Source organism: Poecilia latipinna, unplaced genomic scaffold (genome assembly GCF_001443285.1).
Source record: "Poecilia latipinna isolate Pla-1442-1.1 unplaced genomic scaffold, P_latipinna-1.0 Scaffold1677, whole genome shotgun sequence".
Taxonomy (NCBI): domain Eukaryota; kingdom Metazoa; phylum Chordata; class Actinopteri; order Cyprinodontiformes; family Poeciliidae; genus Poecilia; species Poecilia latipinna.
The window spans coordinates 132332-146521 of NW_015114293.1; the positions used below are offsets into that span (position 1 = coordinate 132332).

The 14190-nt window shown below is 37.5% G+C and overlaps 1 protein-coding gene across 2 annotated transcripts in view; it reads right to left on the reverse strand.

The window, feature by feature from the left end:
* drp2 (dystrophin related protein 2) overlaps positions 1-11597 on the reverse strand; it is a 118083-nt gene extending 106486 nt beyond the window's left edge. For both annotated transcript variants that reach the window (XM_015060016.1, XM_015060015.1), the window contains exon 1: positions 11416-11597. In XM_015060016.1, coding sequence (XP_014915502.1) covers positions 11416-11462 — 47 coding nt within the window. In that variant the 5' untranslated portion in view covers positions 11463-11597. The remainder of the gene's footprint in view (positions 1-11415) is intronic.
* Positions 11598-14190: the final 2593 nt, after the last annotated feature.

Below are 14190 nucleotides of genomic sequence, written 5' to 3' on the forward strand. Positions count from 1 at the left end.
TGCGTCTCGACATTAGGTACCGGAGTTTTTCACCATTCCTACATGCAGAACTGGTGTAACTGGGGAGAGTTTGTAGGTCACAGAGGCTGTTTGTGCTCTGCAAATGTCTGAGATCAGAGTTTTCCGATGGTTATGCTAACATATGTTTGCATAATAACAGGAAAACATGCAACTGGATTAGAAATGCAGAGCATTGCAATGCTCATATGCATTTCAAATAATCCACATTTTCTGTGTAGAGCAAAAAAATATTAAATAATTGTGGAGATTTAGGGCAACGAAAGGCTGTCAAAAGATGGAAAATGATAATAGTTAGTACCCAGAATTTCTTTGGATGATTCTGGGAATGTAATATAAAAACAACACATGAAAGTAGGATTTTAATTTGATAATGAAAATAGCCACTGATTTTGCTGTTCTAAAAGCAATTTTTAACTATTTTAACTGTATTCTTAAGGTCGTTATCATTCTGATGCTGCGTTCACACCAAATGCGTTTTGAGTGTCAGATGGTTTACTTTCAAACTTCTATGCATCAAGGGCAGAGTGAAGAACACATATGCTGAGGAGTCTCAACACTCAACACTGCCTAGAGCGATTTTGACGTTTCCAGAGCAAAACGTCAAGCGTCTGAATTCATGGTGTACACACGCCGAAAGAGAAGCGTCGAACGAGAAGCGTCGAACGAGAAGCGTCGAACGAGAAGCGTCGAACGAGAAGCGTCGAACCAGAAACGTCGAACCAGAAACGTCGAACGAGAAACGTCGAACCAGAAGCGTCGAACCAGAAGCGTCGAACCAGAAACGTCGAACCAGAAGCGTCGAACCAGAAGCGTCGAACCAGAAACGTCGAACCAGAAACGTCGAACCAGAAACGTCGAACGAGAAGCGTCGAACAAGAAACGTCGAACCAGAAACGTCGAACCAGAAACGTCGAACCAGAAACGTCGAACGAGAAACGTCGAACCAGAAACGTCGAACCAGAAACGAACCAGAAACGTCGAACCAGAAACGTCGAACCAGAAGCGTCGAACGATGATTTTTAGATAATGATTTAATTTAATTAAGACAAGAACATACATACTAAAAATATAGTTTCTTCCCAAGAGACAAACCCTGAACCATCGTATTTGTTTAGTGTAATATCAATAAATTTTAAGAGCAATATTTTGAATATCTTGAACATAACATTCTGGTTGTTTCTATTTGTTTTTACTATACTTTATATTCTTATTTATTTATTTTTCACTGCCTATTTTCAAATTTAGTTGTACTTTCTTGTACAATAACAATAAAATAATTTGATTCTATTCTAATATTTGGGTAAAACTTTAAGTTAACCTAATAAATGTTTGCATTTGTGAGTTTAAGTGAAATTGCAGCTATAATTCCTTCATTTCTAAGTGTGCTTCTGAAAAATCCCAGGGCTAAAAAGCCTGTCAATTAAAGTAGGATTCATCCTTAATGATGCACTTCTTAAAGCAGCATCTTATGAGAGAAGAACCGACTAGACAGTAGAAATGGTTTTCAAGTCTAAATAAGTGCAGCTAAAGGGAAATTAATTACTGTAACCATTTTTTATGAAGACAAAGGGCAGTGTTGGATGCTGGCTTGGCTGTAAATAAACTTGTTTATGTGTTTTATTTATTAGAAGAATGACTCGGGCTCATAATATTTAACCAGCGGCAAACTTGGGTAAACAAAGATTTTATAATAATTAGAAATACTTAAAATATGACAAATGTAGGCTTTAAAACACAAATTAAGCCTCAACAGGAACAGTCTTCCTCATATGAGAGCGACTCACTGCTATGATTAACCAACATTCATGCCCTCTTTTACATCAGAGTCTGACGATCGGTGGCACCAAACGTCAGCCGCTTTCACGGGTCTCTGTATGACGAACATTAAACAATCCGATCCAAAGTGTTTGTGCAGAAAGCCATTCCACACGCAGCACTGTTACATAAGACATGAATGAAAGTCCTGTTCGATATCAACACAGAGAAAACAGCAGCTCTGCACAGACGCATACCAGGAAGGAAGCTGCTTTTTTTTCTTTTATGTTACCTGACGCAGAAGCAGAGATGGAGTGGTGGCTGTAGGCACAAAAAGATGATGGAGGAACCAAAAGACGACAAAGAAATCCAAGGAAACAGAAGGAAAGCCGAGTGGTTTGCATGCTGAAGGAAAAACACTGATGTAGTTTGTGCATTTCAGAGGCAGTGGTTCCTTTTTTTGGGTTTGTGCCGGTTTGTTTGTGGATAGAGGCGGCCGTGCTCCAAACCGTTTATGAGCATCAGAGAGTGGGGGGCTTTTGTAGCAGTGCAGCCTTCCTCCTCGTGGTTCATCTATCAGATCCTGACAGAAACACAGGCTGAGGGAGTCCCTGTTTCTGCTGCGTCCCACGGGTGAACGCAGCCTTCCAGGGTTTCTGCAGAATAAATCTGTTTTTTCCAACATTCATTCATTATAGATGACTTGTTATGCTTGTCAGAGGAAGAAGAATGAAGAAGTGAAAGAAGTAAAACATAGTTCAGTCGTACACGGGTCATTTTTTAAAGATATTTCATAAGTCAAAAGTTGATCGATTATGCAAGTAAAATTACGCTGCGATAAAATCATAAAGCTTCACTTAACACCACAGGTGGTAGAGAAGCCAAATATGTTAAAGTAAAAATAATTCAACATATTTTTACTCAAGTAAGAGTAAAAAGTATTTGGTAAAAAGGCGACTATCTGATCAAATTCTCAATCATTTAATATTTAAAAATTACATAATCAGACAGATAAAAATATGAAGTTAAATAGAAAATTAGGTATTTCAAAGACCTAAACGATTCATATTAAAAACATAATTACAAAATAACAGCATGAAGATACAGAAAAAAAAAATCCAAATCAGTTTATCTCAATAAAAAAACTGATGAACACTGCAGGTGTCTGTCTGTGAAACTTTGGTTAAAATATATTTGTTTTTCATTCAGTGGGTAGAAAATACAGAAATTTTACTCAAGTAAGAGTAAAAAGTACAGCGTAGTAAGTAGCAAAGTAAGAAAAGCACAACAAACATCCTGCGTTTTCCAAACAGTGACATTTTTTAGCACAATCAAGTAACTATATTAACTTCAGTTGTTATAAAAATGCTTTATACATCAAATATGACTTAACTGAAAGCTTTAACCAGTTAAAACTATAATATAAGATTTAGATTTTGTACGTCTGACTCTAGAGGAGTTTTGCCTCCCCAGTCATGAACCTCGCCGCACGTCACTGAACAGAACAATGTTTCCTCTCTTTGAGGGTTTAATTTGAGTCATATAAACTCTTCAGCATGCGATGGTACAGTGTGTGTAAAAGGCCTGATTATTATTTCAGGTTAGTCAAACAGTGTAGCCATCCAGAAAACCCAGCATTGTTTCTAATCTGTCCAGGCTCCGACTGTGAAGCAGATGATGGCTGGTAGGCAGACACAGCTCGCTGCTCTCCTCACTTTTGTTTAATTTCAAGCAAGGCAAACACACACACACACACACACACACGCACACCTGCATGTGAAGAGGTAATTCATCAAATTATTCATGGGGTTCCTAATTCCCCAGTGGTTTGTCGTATCATTAATGTATAACAAGACTTGTTCTGTCAGGCCTGCAGCCCTGAAAGACGTGAGTTTCTTCTCGGCACATTTTTATTCCAGGATTCCTCCGTCTTTTCTGAGTCGCACTGAGTCCAAGCCGGATCAAAAGAGAGAGAAACGGCACCGGATCCAGATATAAGAGAAAATAAATTATGGCAAAAGATGTAAATAATGATTTTAATATCCAAACCCAAACAATTGACACCAATAATAATCAGTCTTTGTAATGAAATAAAGATTTACAACATTTTACAGTTTATACTTATTGATCATGATGGACGGACGGACGGACGGACGGACGGATGGATGGAATGACTTGTTCAGTCATTACTTGTTTTTACATAAATTAAACTTTTATGCTGAATGATAAAGAATGGTAAAATGACTAAGTTAACACATTTAGAGGCCTTGGGGAGTTTAAGCAAACTTCTGACGGTCAGTAGATAAAAAAGAATAATGTGGCTTTTCATGCTTTGTTAGAAACACAAAAATAAAGTCTTAAAGTTAATCTCAGACGGCAGAGAAAGCAAAATGAACTGCCCACCTATTGTAGAAGAAGTAGGTTTAAACCCTTGACCTTGAATAAAATAATTAGGATTAATATGTAACTGGGGCTCAGTGAGTCCTGCAGGCTTTGTGCAGCAGTTTTCCTGAGGGAAAAGGGAAAAATGGAGCAAAATATCACCACAGGGCATTTCACCTACTTTCTATATGGAGTTGTAGGGAGGACAAAAGGATGGGCGAAATTACCACAACAGCAGAAGAGGTAAGAGCAAACAAGGCTGAGATGGCAGCTACAGCAGCTTTAAACGAGGAGGGTGTGCAGCGGTGAGTAGAAACAGGAACATTGAGGTAACGACGAGAGCAGACGGAGATAAAAACAAACTCAGAGGTCACCGTTTGCCCTCAGACGGATGCCAAGCGTGGGCGGTTGGCTCTCTGCAGCCATCCCAGCCACGGAGCTAAACAATTCATAGCATGCGCCTGAGCTGCCCACACCGAGCGCCGTGCACATTCCCTGCAGAGCAAAACAACGGCCATGTCACCGTGTGGCACAGCGGGAGCTCTAACAATGCCTGATACTGTTTTCTTCATGCCTGACACTGGATCAAATGCACTACATGGGAAATCTGTCTGAAGGTAGATAAATAAAACCAGCAGCACATGAAAAAACACCACACTGTGTCTTATATGACAATTCAGCAACAGGTGGGTCCTTGCTTTACTGCTGCAGTATGGAGGAAAACAATTGGCTTTCTTCAAACTGCAGCTGGAGTGCAATTTAGACGAGGACAAAAACTGATGCGTCTAAGATTTGGACACATATATGTTTAATATGGAGGGTTAGGAGTAACAAAATTAAATAAAAACACCAGGGATGGAGGCATTAATGATTATAGCTGGTAACCGATATTTACAGATATCCTCTGTATTTCTCTACATATAATATACATATTTGACATATATGGGGAAAAAACAACAAGAAGCAGACGACAAGAAGCTGGAAATAAATATTGATTGTTAATATTGGCCCAGTTTTATTTATCAGGTGATACATTTAAAAAATGACTGTAAGGGGCCGATATATCGTGCACCCCTAAAAATATCACGAAAGACATAAATGTAAATTTCCAATTAATAATTCAAATGAATCATAAAATGATTAAAAACATAATTAAATGATTAAATTGACCAATAATTAATTATTTAGCAGTAAATGGCTGAGTTTGACAGTTTAACTTATTTCACTTGAAAAGGAGCAACAAAATAAATAAACACTGTGAAATAATTCAATATAATTTTAAGCAAAATTTTATTCAAATTTATTTTTTAAAATGTGAATTTAATTATTTTATGGGATGTTTAATTATTTAATTGTACATTTCACATAGTTATTTATTGATGTATTGAATTATGTGTTAATATATTAATTAGTGGTAAATTTAATTATCTAATTATGTTTTTAATAATTTTATGATACATTTAGTTAGATAATTTAATAGGAGATTTGCAAGTATGTATTTGATGGTATATTTATTTAATTTTGTCACCCCAAGCTCTCCGTAGTTTAATTATCTGCAAAGAAATACTTATACTGGTTTTATTAATGTCTACTTCTTATTTGTCTAGGCATAATATTAAAATCGGAACCATGTTTGATTGCAACAAGTACAAAGAAATTGATACATTTATCTAAAAATTACAATCAAGAGCAGCAAGGTGATGTTGGACCAGCAGGAAGACTGAAGTAATCGACAGGAAATATCTGGGGAATAAAATCTAAAATAGATATTCATTGTTCCATTCAGTTTGGAAAATGATTGGATTCCCAATCAACTGTTAAAATGTTAAAACACTAACTGGATTTGTTTTACTTAAATTATTATTATTTATTTTGGTACTGACCTTTAAAAGAGAGAGCCCCTCACTGCTACAGGTAAAATGTATTGGTGCTATTTTTTTTATTAAATTTTGTTTCATTTTGTTTACTTATTTGTTTTCTCTGAAAGGTCAAATTTTGCATATTGAACACTAATACATCCTTAAGGGATTCCTGTTAATTCCCTCATTGGCTTCTGAATAAATTAAATCTTAGAGTAAAACTGTCTGTATTTCCCAAACAGTAAAAATGCTTATAAATGTTTTTGTTTTAGTTTTGTTTTAATTAAAGGACGATCCAAATGATCTGTTAGATAAAAAATTTTAATTTTGGAAGTGATCCTTCTAATAAAAGACAGAACAACTTACACAACTTTAAGGCATTTGTAATTTAATTTAACACCTTTCCCAGGTAAATTGAATAATGGGCACAAATTCAGTCCATGTTTTAGACAATAATAAAAGATCTCCTGATTTTTTGGAAACTTCAAAGAAAGCCAAGACCAGTATGCAATCCCAAATCAGTCTGCATGTTGTGATAAATTCAATGTATCACAGAAATCCAGTAATACCAAGAAAAACTTTTTAGACGCGTCAATGTGGAGAAAACTGTACTTTAACTATATCAATGAAGTTCCCGTGTGCTAAGAGTAAAACTATTGAGCTAAATGTTAAAATACATAGCAAATGTGACTAAATATTTCTGAAAGAACAGCTGAATGTCATCACATATTGCTGTGTATTACTTTATTTTACACAACAATGTCCAAGAAAAAAATAATTAACCATTGTTTCCCTTATTTTAAAAAATTACAGCATGTTAGCAACTTTTAAAGCTCTTACAAAGCCAGGTTAGCATTTAGCTTGTAGCATGTGTGCCTAGGTATAGCTGTAGTTTGTAACTTTAAAAAAATATGTTTTTACATATTTGTTAAAACTGTCGCCTTGTCATGACATGGTGACAGACAATCTGTGAAATGATTGGTCTCGTTCTTCAGATACTATTCCTGTCTGAAGTAATGCACCATTCACGATCAAAAACAACCACTCAGAGCCAGGAGGAGGGTCTTAACGATGCCAATCAACCTGGTGAACGTGCTGCTAAATGTGTTAATGGTGGATAAATAATTTATCATTGCAGAAAAACTGCTTATCCACCATCATTGGCTGTACTGTAGCAAAGAAGAAGGGGATGGGAGGAGCAGCATGCAAATTGGAATGATTGGCAGCACTTAGACCCACCCCTTGGCTCTGATTGGCTGTTTCTAGTTAGCACTGGAAGAAGGCAGAAAAGCTAGATTTTTTTCCACAAACTCATACAATACTGTCACAATGTAGTGACAGTTTCAACAAATATTCAAACACATCTTTTATAAAAGTTACATACTGTACGATATTCGAATGCCGCTACAGTAAAATCCAGCAGCACAAATTTGAATTTCTTCCTCTCAAACCATATGAAGACACAGCCTTAGGGACGCCGTTTGAAAGGATAGACAGAAGCTTTGAATTTTATTGTAACAAAAGCTTCAGTGAACTGTCAATCAGAGCGAGACAGGCCATTGTAAAACCAGTTGTCTGTACATCTCAAGCAGCGGACATCAAATGCAGGCGGACGCTTCCACCGGACAGCTCTCAGCCTCAAGGTTAGACAGCTTCTCCTCATTCATTCCCGTTTTCATCCTGCCCTTCTCCATTCCCTACATCTCTCCTGTGTGATGATTTAATACCACCTGTCAGTTTCTCCTCTCCTTCTACCCTTACCCCCCTTATGTTAACGTCCTTCTGTATTCCCCGATCTTTCTGGCTCATCCTGATGCAGCCAGAGTGGAGCTTGGATGTAAACAGCAACTGCAGGCCATGCAAAGTGATCTCATTATGCAGGACTGCAGGGTAAACTGTCTTACCCAATTTAACAACTATCCTTCCCCTTACAAACTTTTCAGCTACATCAGGGTCAAACAAGCAATTAAGGGGGCAATTGTCTAAACAGAATGCCAGCAGAATTAAAGAAACAATTAATTAAGCATTAAAGAATTACATGAACCAGTTGTAATTGTTTTGCTCTGACAAACCTCTCGAGTGTAGAAGCAACATTTACCCATATTATATCAATAATTAATATGACTTCAAGCAGAAGTGAAGTATGTATTATTGTGTGACGGCACAGTATTACTTGAGAAATGTCGTTTTTTAATTGCCTAAACACAATGAAGGCATCTAAAAAGGCTGTTTTTTTTAAAAAATGGTAAAAAAAAAAAAAAAAGTAAATGTTGCACATCATTATGCAGCTTGTAGACATGTTGGCTGCAATTATCTGGTTGCATTAGTGTGTGCATCCTAAACTACTGAAGCACAGGAGAAAAGCAATTTTAGTAAAAGATGGGACACCAGGGACATTACAGAAGCTAAATATTTCCACGAAATAACTGAAAAAACAAGACTGAAACTGGCCACAGAGGCAACAGTTAAGGAGCTACATTATTACCAACAATACACTGCAAAACGCCAGATCTTACCAAGTATATTGGGTCCAGTTTATAGAGCAAATAGTACACTTGAAATACAACAAAACCAACTTACAAGTTAATTTTCAACAAGATATAGGAGTTCAGTTCAAGTAAATAGTTTCTTAATCTATTGATGAAAAAGATTATTTGACTCATGAGAAGTCATTTTTGCCATGTTCAAAGTGAAATAGTCTGCCAGGAATTATTTACTTAAAACAAGCTCATATAGCTTGGTGAAAAGTTACTTGTCAGCTAGTTTTGTCTTATTTCAAATGTTCTAAGACATTTGTATTAAAAACTAAATTAATACTTGGTAAGATCTGGTGTTTTTTCAGTCTACTGGTTGTTTCATACAATCTGCTGTAATCTCCATATATCTGGACTAAGAAATCTTAATAAAAAAGATAAAAGTGCACTCATAAAAAAATTAGGTTTAGCTCATAAATGATAAAACTCACCAAAAGAATGCCACAGCTACAGTGAAACATGGTGGTGGCAGCATCATGCTATGGTGTTGCTTTAGGTGGAACTGAGATTTTTGTCCAAATGGATGGAGTTATGAACACATACAAATGACTCATAATATTCAGTTATTTGAGCTGAACATGAAGACAAACTGGTTGTTTTATAACCCCAGGATTTATTAACAAAAGGAAGACGCATGTTGGTGTTGTTTAACCAGAGCACATTTATAGTTGTGTGTCCTACATGTATTATTACACATAACAGCAAACATCTTATCTGGCAGTTGTTGGATCATCTGACAGTTAGTTTAACCTCGTCACCAGATGCAGAGGATGACATGTTATTTAACATTACCGGCACTAGCAGAAGGCTGAAAAGGCCATGCTAATGGTTACAATGTAGTGCTCAGCATGTGGGAAGTGCAGATGTCAAAGTGGCACAAAGTTGGATGCACTGGGTACATGAGGGCACCCACACACTCAGAGTCATCCCACTCCAGGCTGCAAACACTTAAATGGCATAGCTCAGATGGCTGGCACAGATGTCATGTAGTTCTGAGAGCTTTTTGCGCAAAACAATCGCCTATCTCAGGCTTTGGCTGCTGGCACAGAATGAAACTCTTTGTAAATTCAACAACCCAGCCTTCCTGAGTCTGAACGTGTAGAAAGAAGCATAATAATCAAATTCTTTAAAAGAAGATAGAAAATTAATTCTGTAAACCAGATTTGAATTTCATGTATTTTGTAGTGATTTTATTTGACAGAACAGAAAAACCTGTTGTCCATTTGTATTCTTTGCCACCTCTTAGTAAAATCCAGTCCTTTCAATTGCTTTTAAAACTGAACTACTTAGTGAAGAGTACACTTGAGTGTAATTCCTTGTTTGACAGAGAATATTAGTGAACAAACAGCTTCATGAAAACCAAAAAACACAGCAGACAGGTCACAGATTGTGGCGAAATTTAAAGTAGGGTTCAGCTCTAAAGCAATATTCCCAGTTTCGGACATCTCACAAAACTCGGTTCAATCCAGTTGAACCGAGTTTTGTGAGAAAGAGTAAGACACAGTTTAAAACCTGTCAACACATGGGCATGGAGAATATTAACCAGAAAACCCTGGAGGAGTAGCAGCAGCGCAGATGGGATGACCTGTTAACTACTCACTCACTCCAAAAAGCAGCAGAAAGTTATTATTAAAAATGAGAGAAAATGAAAATATTTAAGCAGTATGACTTCATTTGAATGGCACTGTAGCTCTTCTGACTCTCTTTAGCTTCAAGAAGTGTTGTAAAAGTTCAACATTTTCAACTGACTCAAAATTCAGTTCACAGATATTATCTGCTAAATAGTGCTGCACCTCGTTTCAGGTAATAACAACTTCAAGGCGTTGTTGCATTTGTAAACTAGATTCAGCCTCTTTTAGGTTTAGCTCTGCATATATAAAACTGATTTTGTTTGAGCACAACTTGATTGAACAGCAACATCACGCTTGTAAAATGAAAGCATGCATCACAGTTTTTCACTGGAGAATAAATCAATAACATAATATTAGACACATGATCAATATCAATGGATAATATCTCTGATATTCAATATTCTGGGAGATGTAGGCGAAGAAAAAGACTTTAGCTGCTCACCCTTTTACGGCCAGATAAGAAAAGTTAGTGGCAGCAACTGACTCACTCACTCTCTGGTTACCTAGCAACTCATTCATTCTTTGGTTACCTAGCAACAACTTGTTGAGTAACTGGCACGAGCAGTTTCAGTTTCCACCACTGTGCCTCATAACTGCTAAGAAATAAACAGCAGCATGGAGCGAAAACTGGATAAAACAGGAAATGTCACACCAGCAGCTTAGCAGGATTTCAGATATTTAAATTTAAAAAATAAGCAATCATTATTGATATTGACTGATGTGACAAGCTTATATTGTGATAAGTTTTTCAGCCACATCGTCCAGCCATGGTTCAGATTTCACAGAAATGTCTCATGAATGCACTAAGCTGAATATCTCTGAGCACAATACTGCCTACTTTTAAGTCTGTGCATCTTTCATGATAGGAAAATTGAGCCAAAACACCCAAACAAACTGAGAAATGTTTGCCTGGAAGCCATAATTCATGTTATGCCATAGTTATACGTTCTAATTTTATTCAGTCTTCTTCATGTATTATTTTTTTCCTGTGGCTTCTAAAGATGTTTTATGTGTCTAATTACAAACTACAAATTTTAGTTGCATCTACTTTAGCTTCTGCAAAGCAATTTGTGCTAAAATCATGCGTACTTGCTGGTCTATCCTCCCAATGCATCTTACAAATGAAGAAGTTGTTGAAAATAGTTTGAGATTTTTAAGTCAAAAGCAGTAGCGCAGATGAAAGCAGAGATCATGGAGCCAAAGCAGAGAAAATATGCTTCTCTTTCCTCTTACCGAATGTTGTGGGACTTGCGTTTGATCTCATTCCAGCAGAGGTTCATCTCTCCTGTTTGGTGGGGACTGCTTCCTCTCAGTCTCCGGCACTCGGTCGCCTCCTCTGGCCCCTCACCGTCCACAGTGGACTGGCACGGCACACACCGGCATCCCGGCCACGAGGGCCGCCCCGCAGCTACACAAGCAGAGGAGCACAGTGTGTGTTTGTTACAGGACGACCCTTCTGAATTTACTCTCTGATTATTACATGGAGGTGAGGTAGTGGATATAAAACAGCACAGGCCTGACCAGCACTTCGATCCTTTGACCTTCCCACAAATGGAGATGATGTCCCACATTTTCGCCCCACAACCTTTTCTCTGAAGTCAGTGGTGCCACAGTTCTGACCCGTATTCAGAAGAATTTTGTCTTGAAGTCTTAAAGGGAACCTATTGTGCCTCTATGGGCAAAACAAATCATGTTCATTGCATTTTTTGCACAAAATAATTCTTAGATAATAAGATTTTAGTGTGGTTGGTTCAGGATGAGCTGTTTGCTTTGTTGGCTCCAGTGGCCTTTATTTCATATTTAATTGACAGGAAAGTGGGTAATGAGAGAAGGAGAAGACATGCAGCAGAGATCAGCAGGCCGGGAATCGAACCTACGACAGCCGCGTTGAGGACTAGGGCCTCCATATGTGGGTTGTGCTTAACTCCTCTGCCACCACAGCACACCCCAGAATGAGCTGTTTTAAGGCGTCTTGTCACTTTAAATCTAGATAATTTGCTCCTGGCCACGTCCCCAACTCAACATTTACACTCACATGTGAACATTGTTGCAAGCAGATGTACAATTATGCAACTGTACATCTTTGAAAAGCAGTAGTAGAGCCTCCTGGACAACCAACAAGAATGCAATAAGTAGTTTCTGAAAGTAGGGCAACAACAAAACCAGCAGTCTTTTCCAGCAGCCATTGTACAGTGCATCCAGCGGTAAAAACAGCTGACCAAATGTGCTGGAGCTTAAATTGGGATAACTAGGTAACTTGTCTGGGCTTTGTGCTTTTTAAGCACTTAAGCAGTTTTTAGAAACTTTGCATAGGTTATCTTTATGATCCAAATTCCCACATCCCCCAAACTAAACTTTGAGCAAAATTGGGTCTTTCAAATAAAAAAATAAGCCTGTATGTACAGTCAAACTAGTTGCAAAGTAATTTAAGAACAAAAAAACTAAACTTTTGGCATAGCTATCACAAAACCCTGATGTCAGTTCCATAGAAAATTTGTGGCAGACATGAAAAGGTGTTTGAACGAAGCAGCCTAAAAACCAGACTTATTTACAGCTGCTCTGTCTGTCAGGGGTGAATGGGCCACAACTCACCAGCAAACTGTGGTGAGAAGCTTATGGCAGAAATACCAAAACATTTTACTAAAATCAGACTTCAAGCATGCAAGGAAATCAAAAGGCAAAATCTACCAAATGTATATAAACTCACAATTCTGCCTTAAAAATGTTTTTTATTGGTTTCCTGTAACATTCTGATTTAAAATGCTGTCATTTCATAAAAAGGAGTTGAAATAAATGAACAATTCAATAATATTCTGAATCAATGCATTAGTGCTGTGTGTAAATGTAATCCTCTGACATTTTCACGGCCCTTGAAATATAAGAGTGAAGCATATATTACAACCAGGCAGTCCTTGTTTTAGTTATATAATGCAAACATTTTTATTACGTTTGCGAAGTAACATATTGTAAAGTTCTTACATGAATCTGTATCAAAGGAAAGAAATGCAACACTGTTAAAATATGAATCAATACTATTACACAGATGTACTCAATTGAAGCTATATTTAATAAGTCTGTCCTGTGTGTAAAAGGAAAAACCCTGAATCTCGACACAGCAGCGGTTTTATCCCATTATTCCATTCCATTAAACTCTAAAAAACAAACGCAGACAAAAAGCTTCTTTTATTCCAGACTTTTAGAGTGTGAGGGCATGTAAGGCAACATGAAGAAGTGCAATCCCCGCGATGGACCAAAGAGGAGAAAAAACCAAGGGAGAAGCCCACGCGCACCGACACACAAACAGAAAACACACTCACACACTCAAATGAGTGGCTTTCAGGGCAGCAGGAGCCTTTCTGCGTTCACAGGTCCTGGTGTGAGGTTTCTCTATTTTTTATGCAATTCACAACATATGATTGAACACCAGCTGTGCTTCCAAAAACGCCCTCAGACACCTAAACCTCCCATACTGTATGCAGACGTGCACAGACTGTGATCGGGCTGCGTTTGATCAGTGTGTTCTTATCAGGGGGTTTGCAGGAAAACTAAGCCTATAGCACTGACAGCAGCAAACATCCATCTGCTGCAAAAACACACACACAACTCTGGCTCAGATGTTAAAGAAGCTCTGTTTCAGGCACATAGTGCCATTTTATTACACAATCAAGTAACTATATTAGCTTCAGTTGATATAAAAATGCTATATATATATTAAATATGACTTAAAATAAATTTGACTTCTTAATTTAACGCCTTGAAATTGGGCTTCTGTCTCTTTAAGAACTCCTGCTGTTTCTGAAACTTACTGCTTTGAGTAAGTTATCACAACATCACTCCTCTACCAACCCTTTATCAATGTTTTTACTGAGAAATAGCTCGTATCACAGTAGTAACAGGTGTTTGCTAATTGCTGCTGGCTAGTCTGAAGGAGCTGAGTTTGGAAACTGAAGCTCCAAGGACAAGCTTCATCTTGTCCTTGGACACAAGGACAAGATGAAGCTTGTCCTT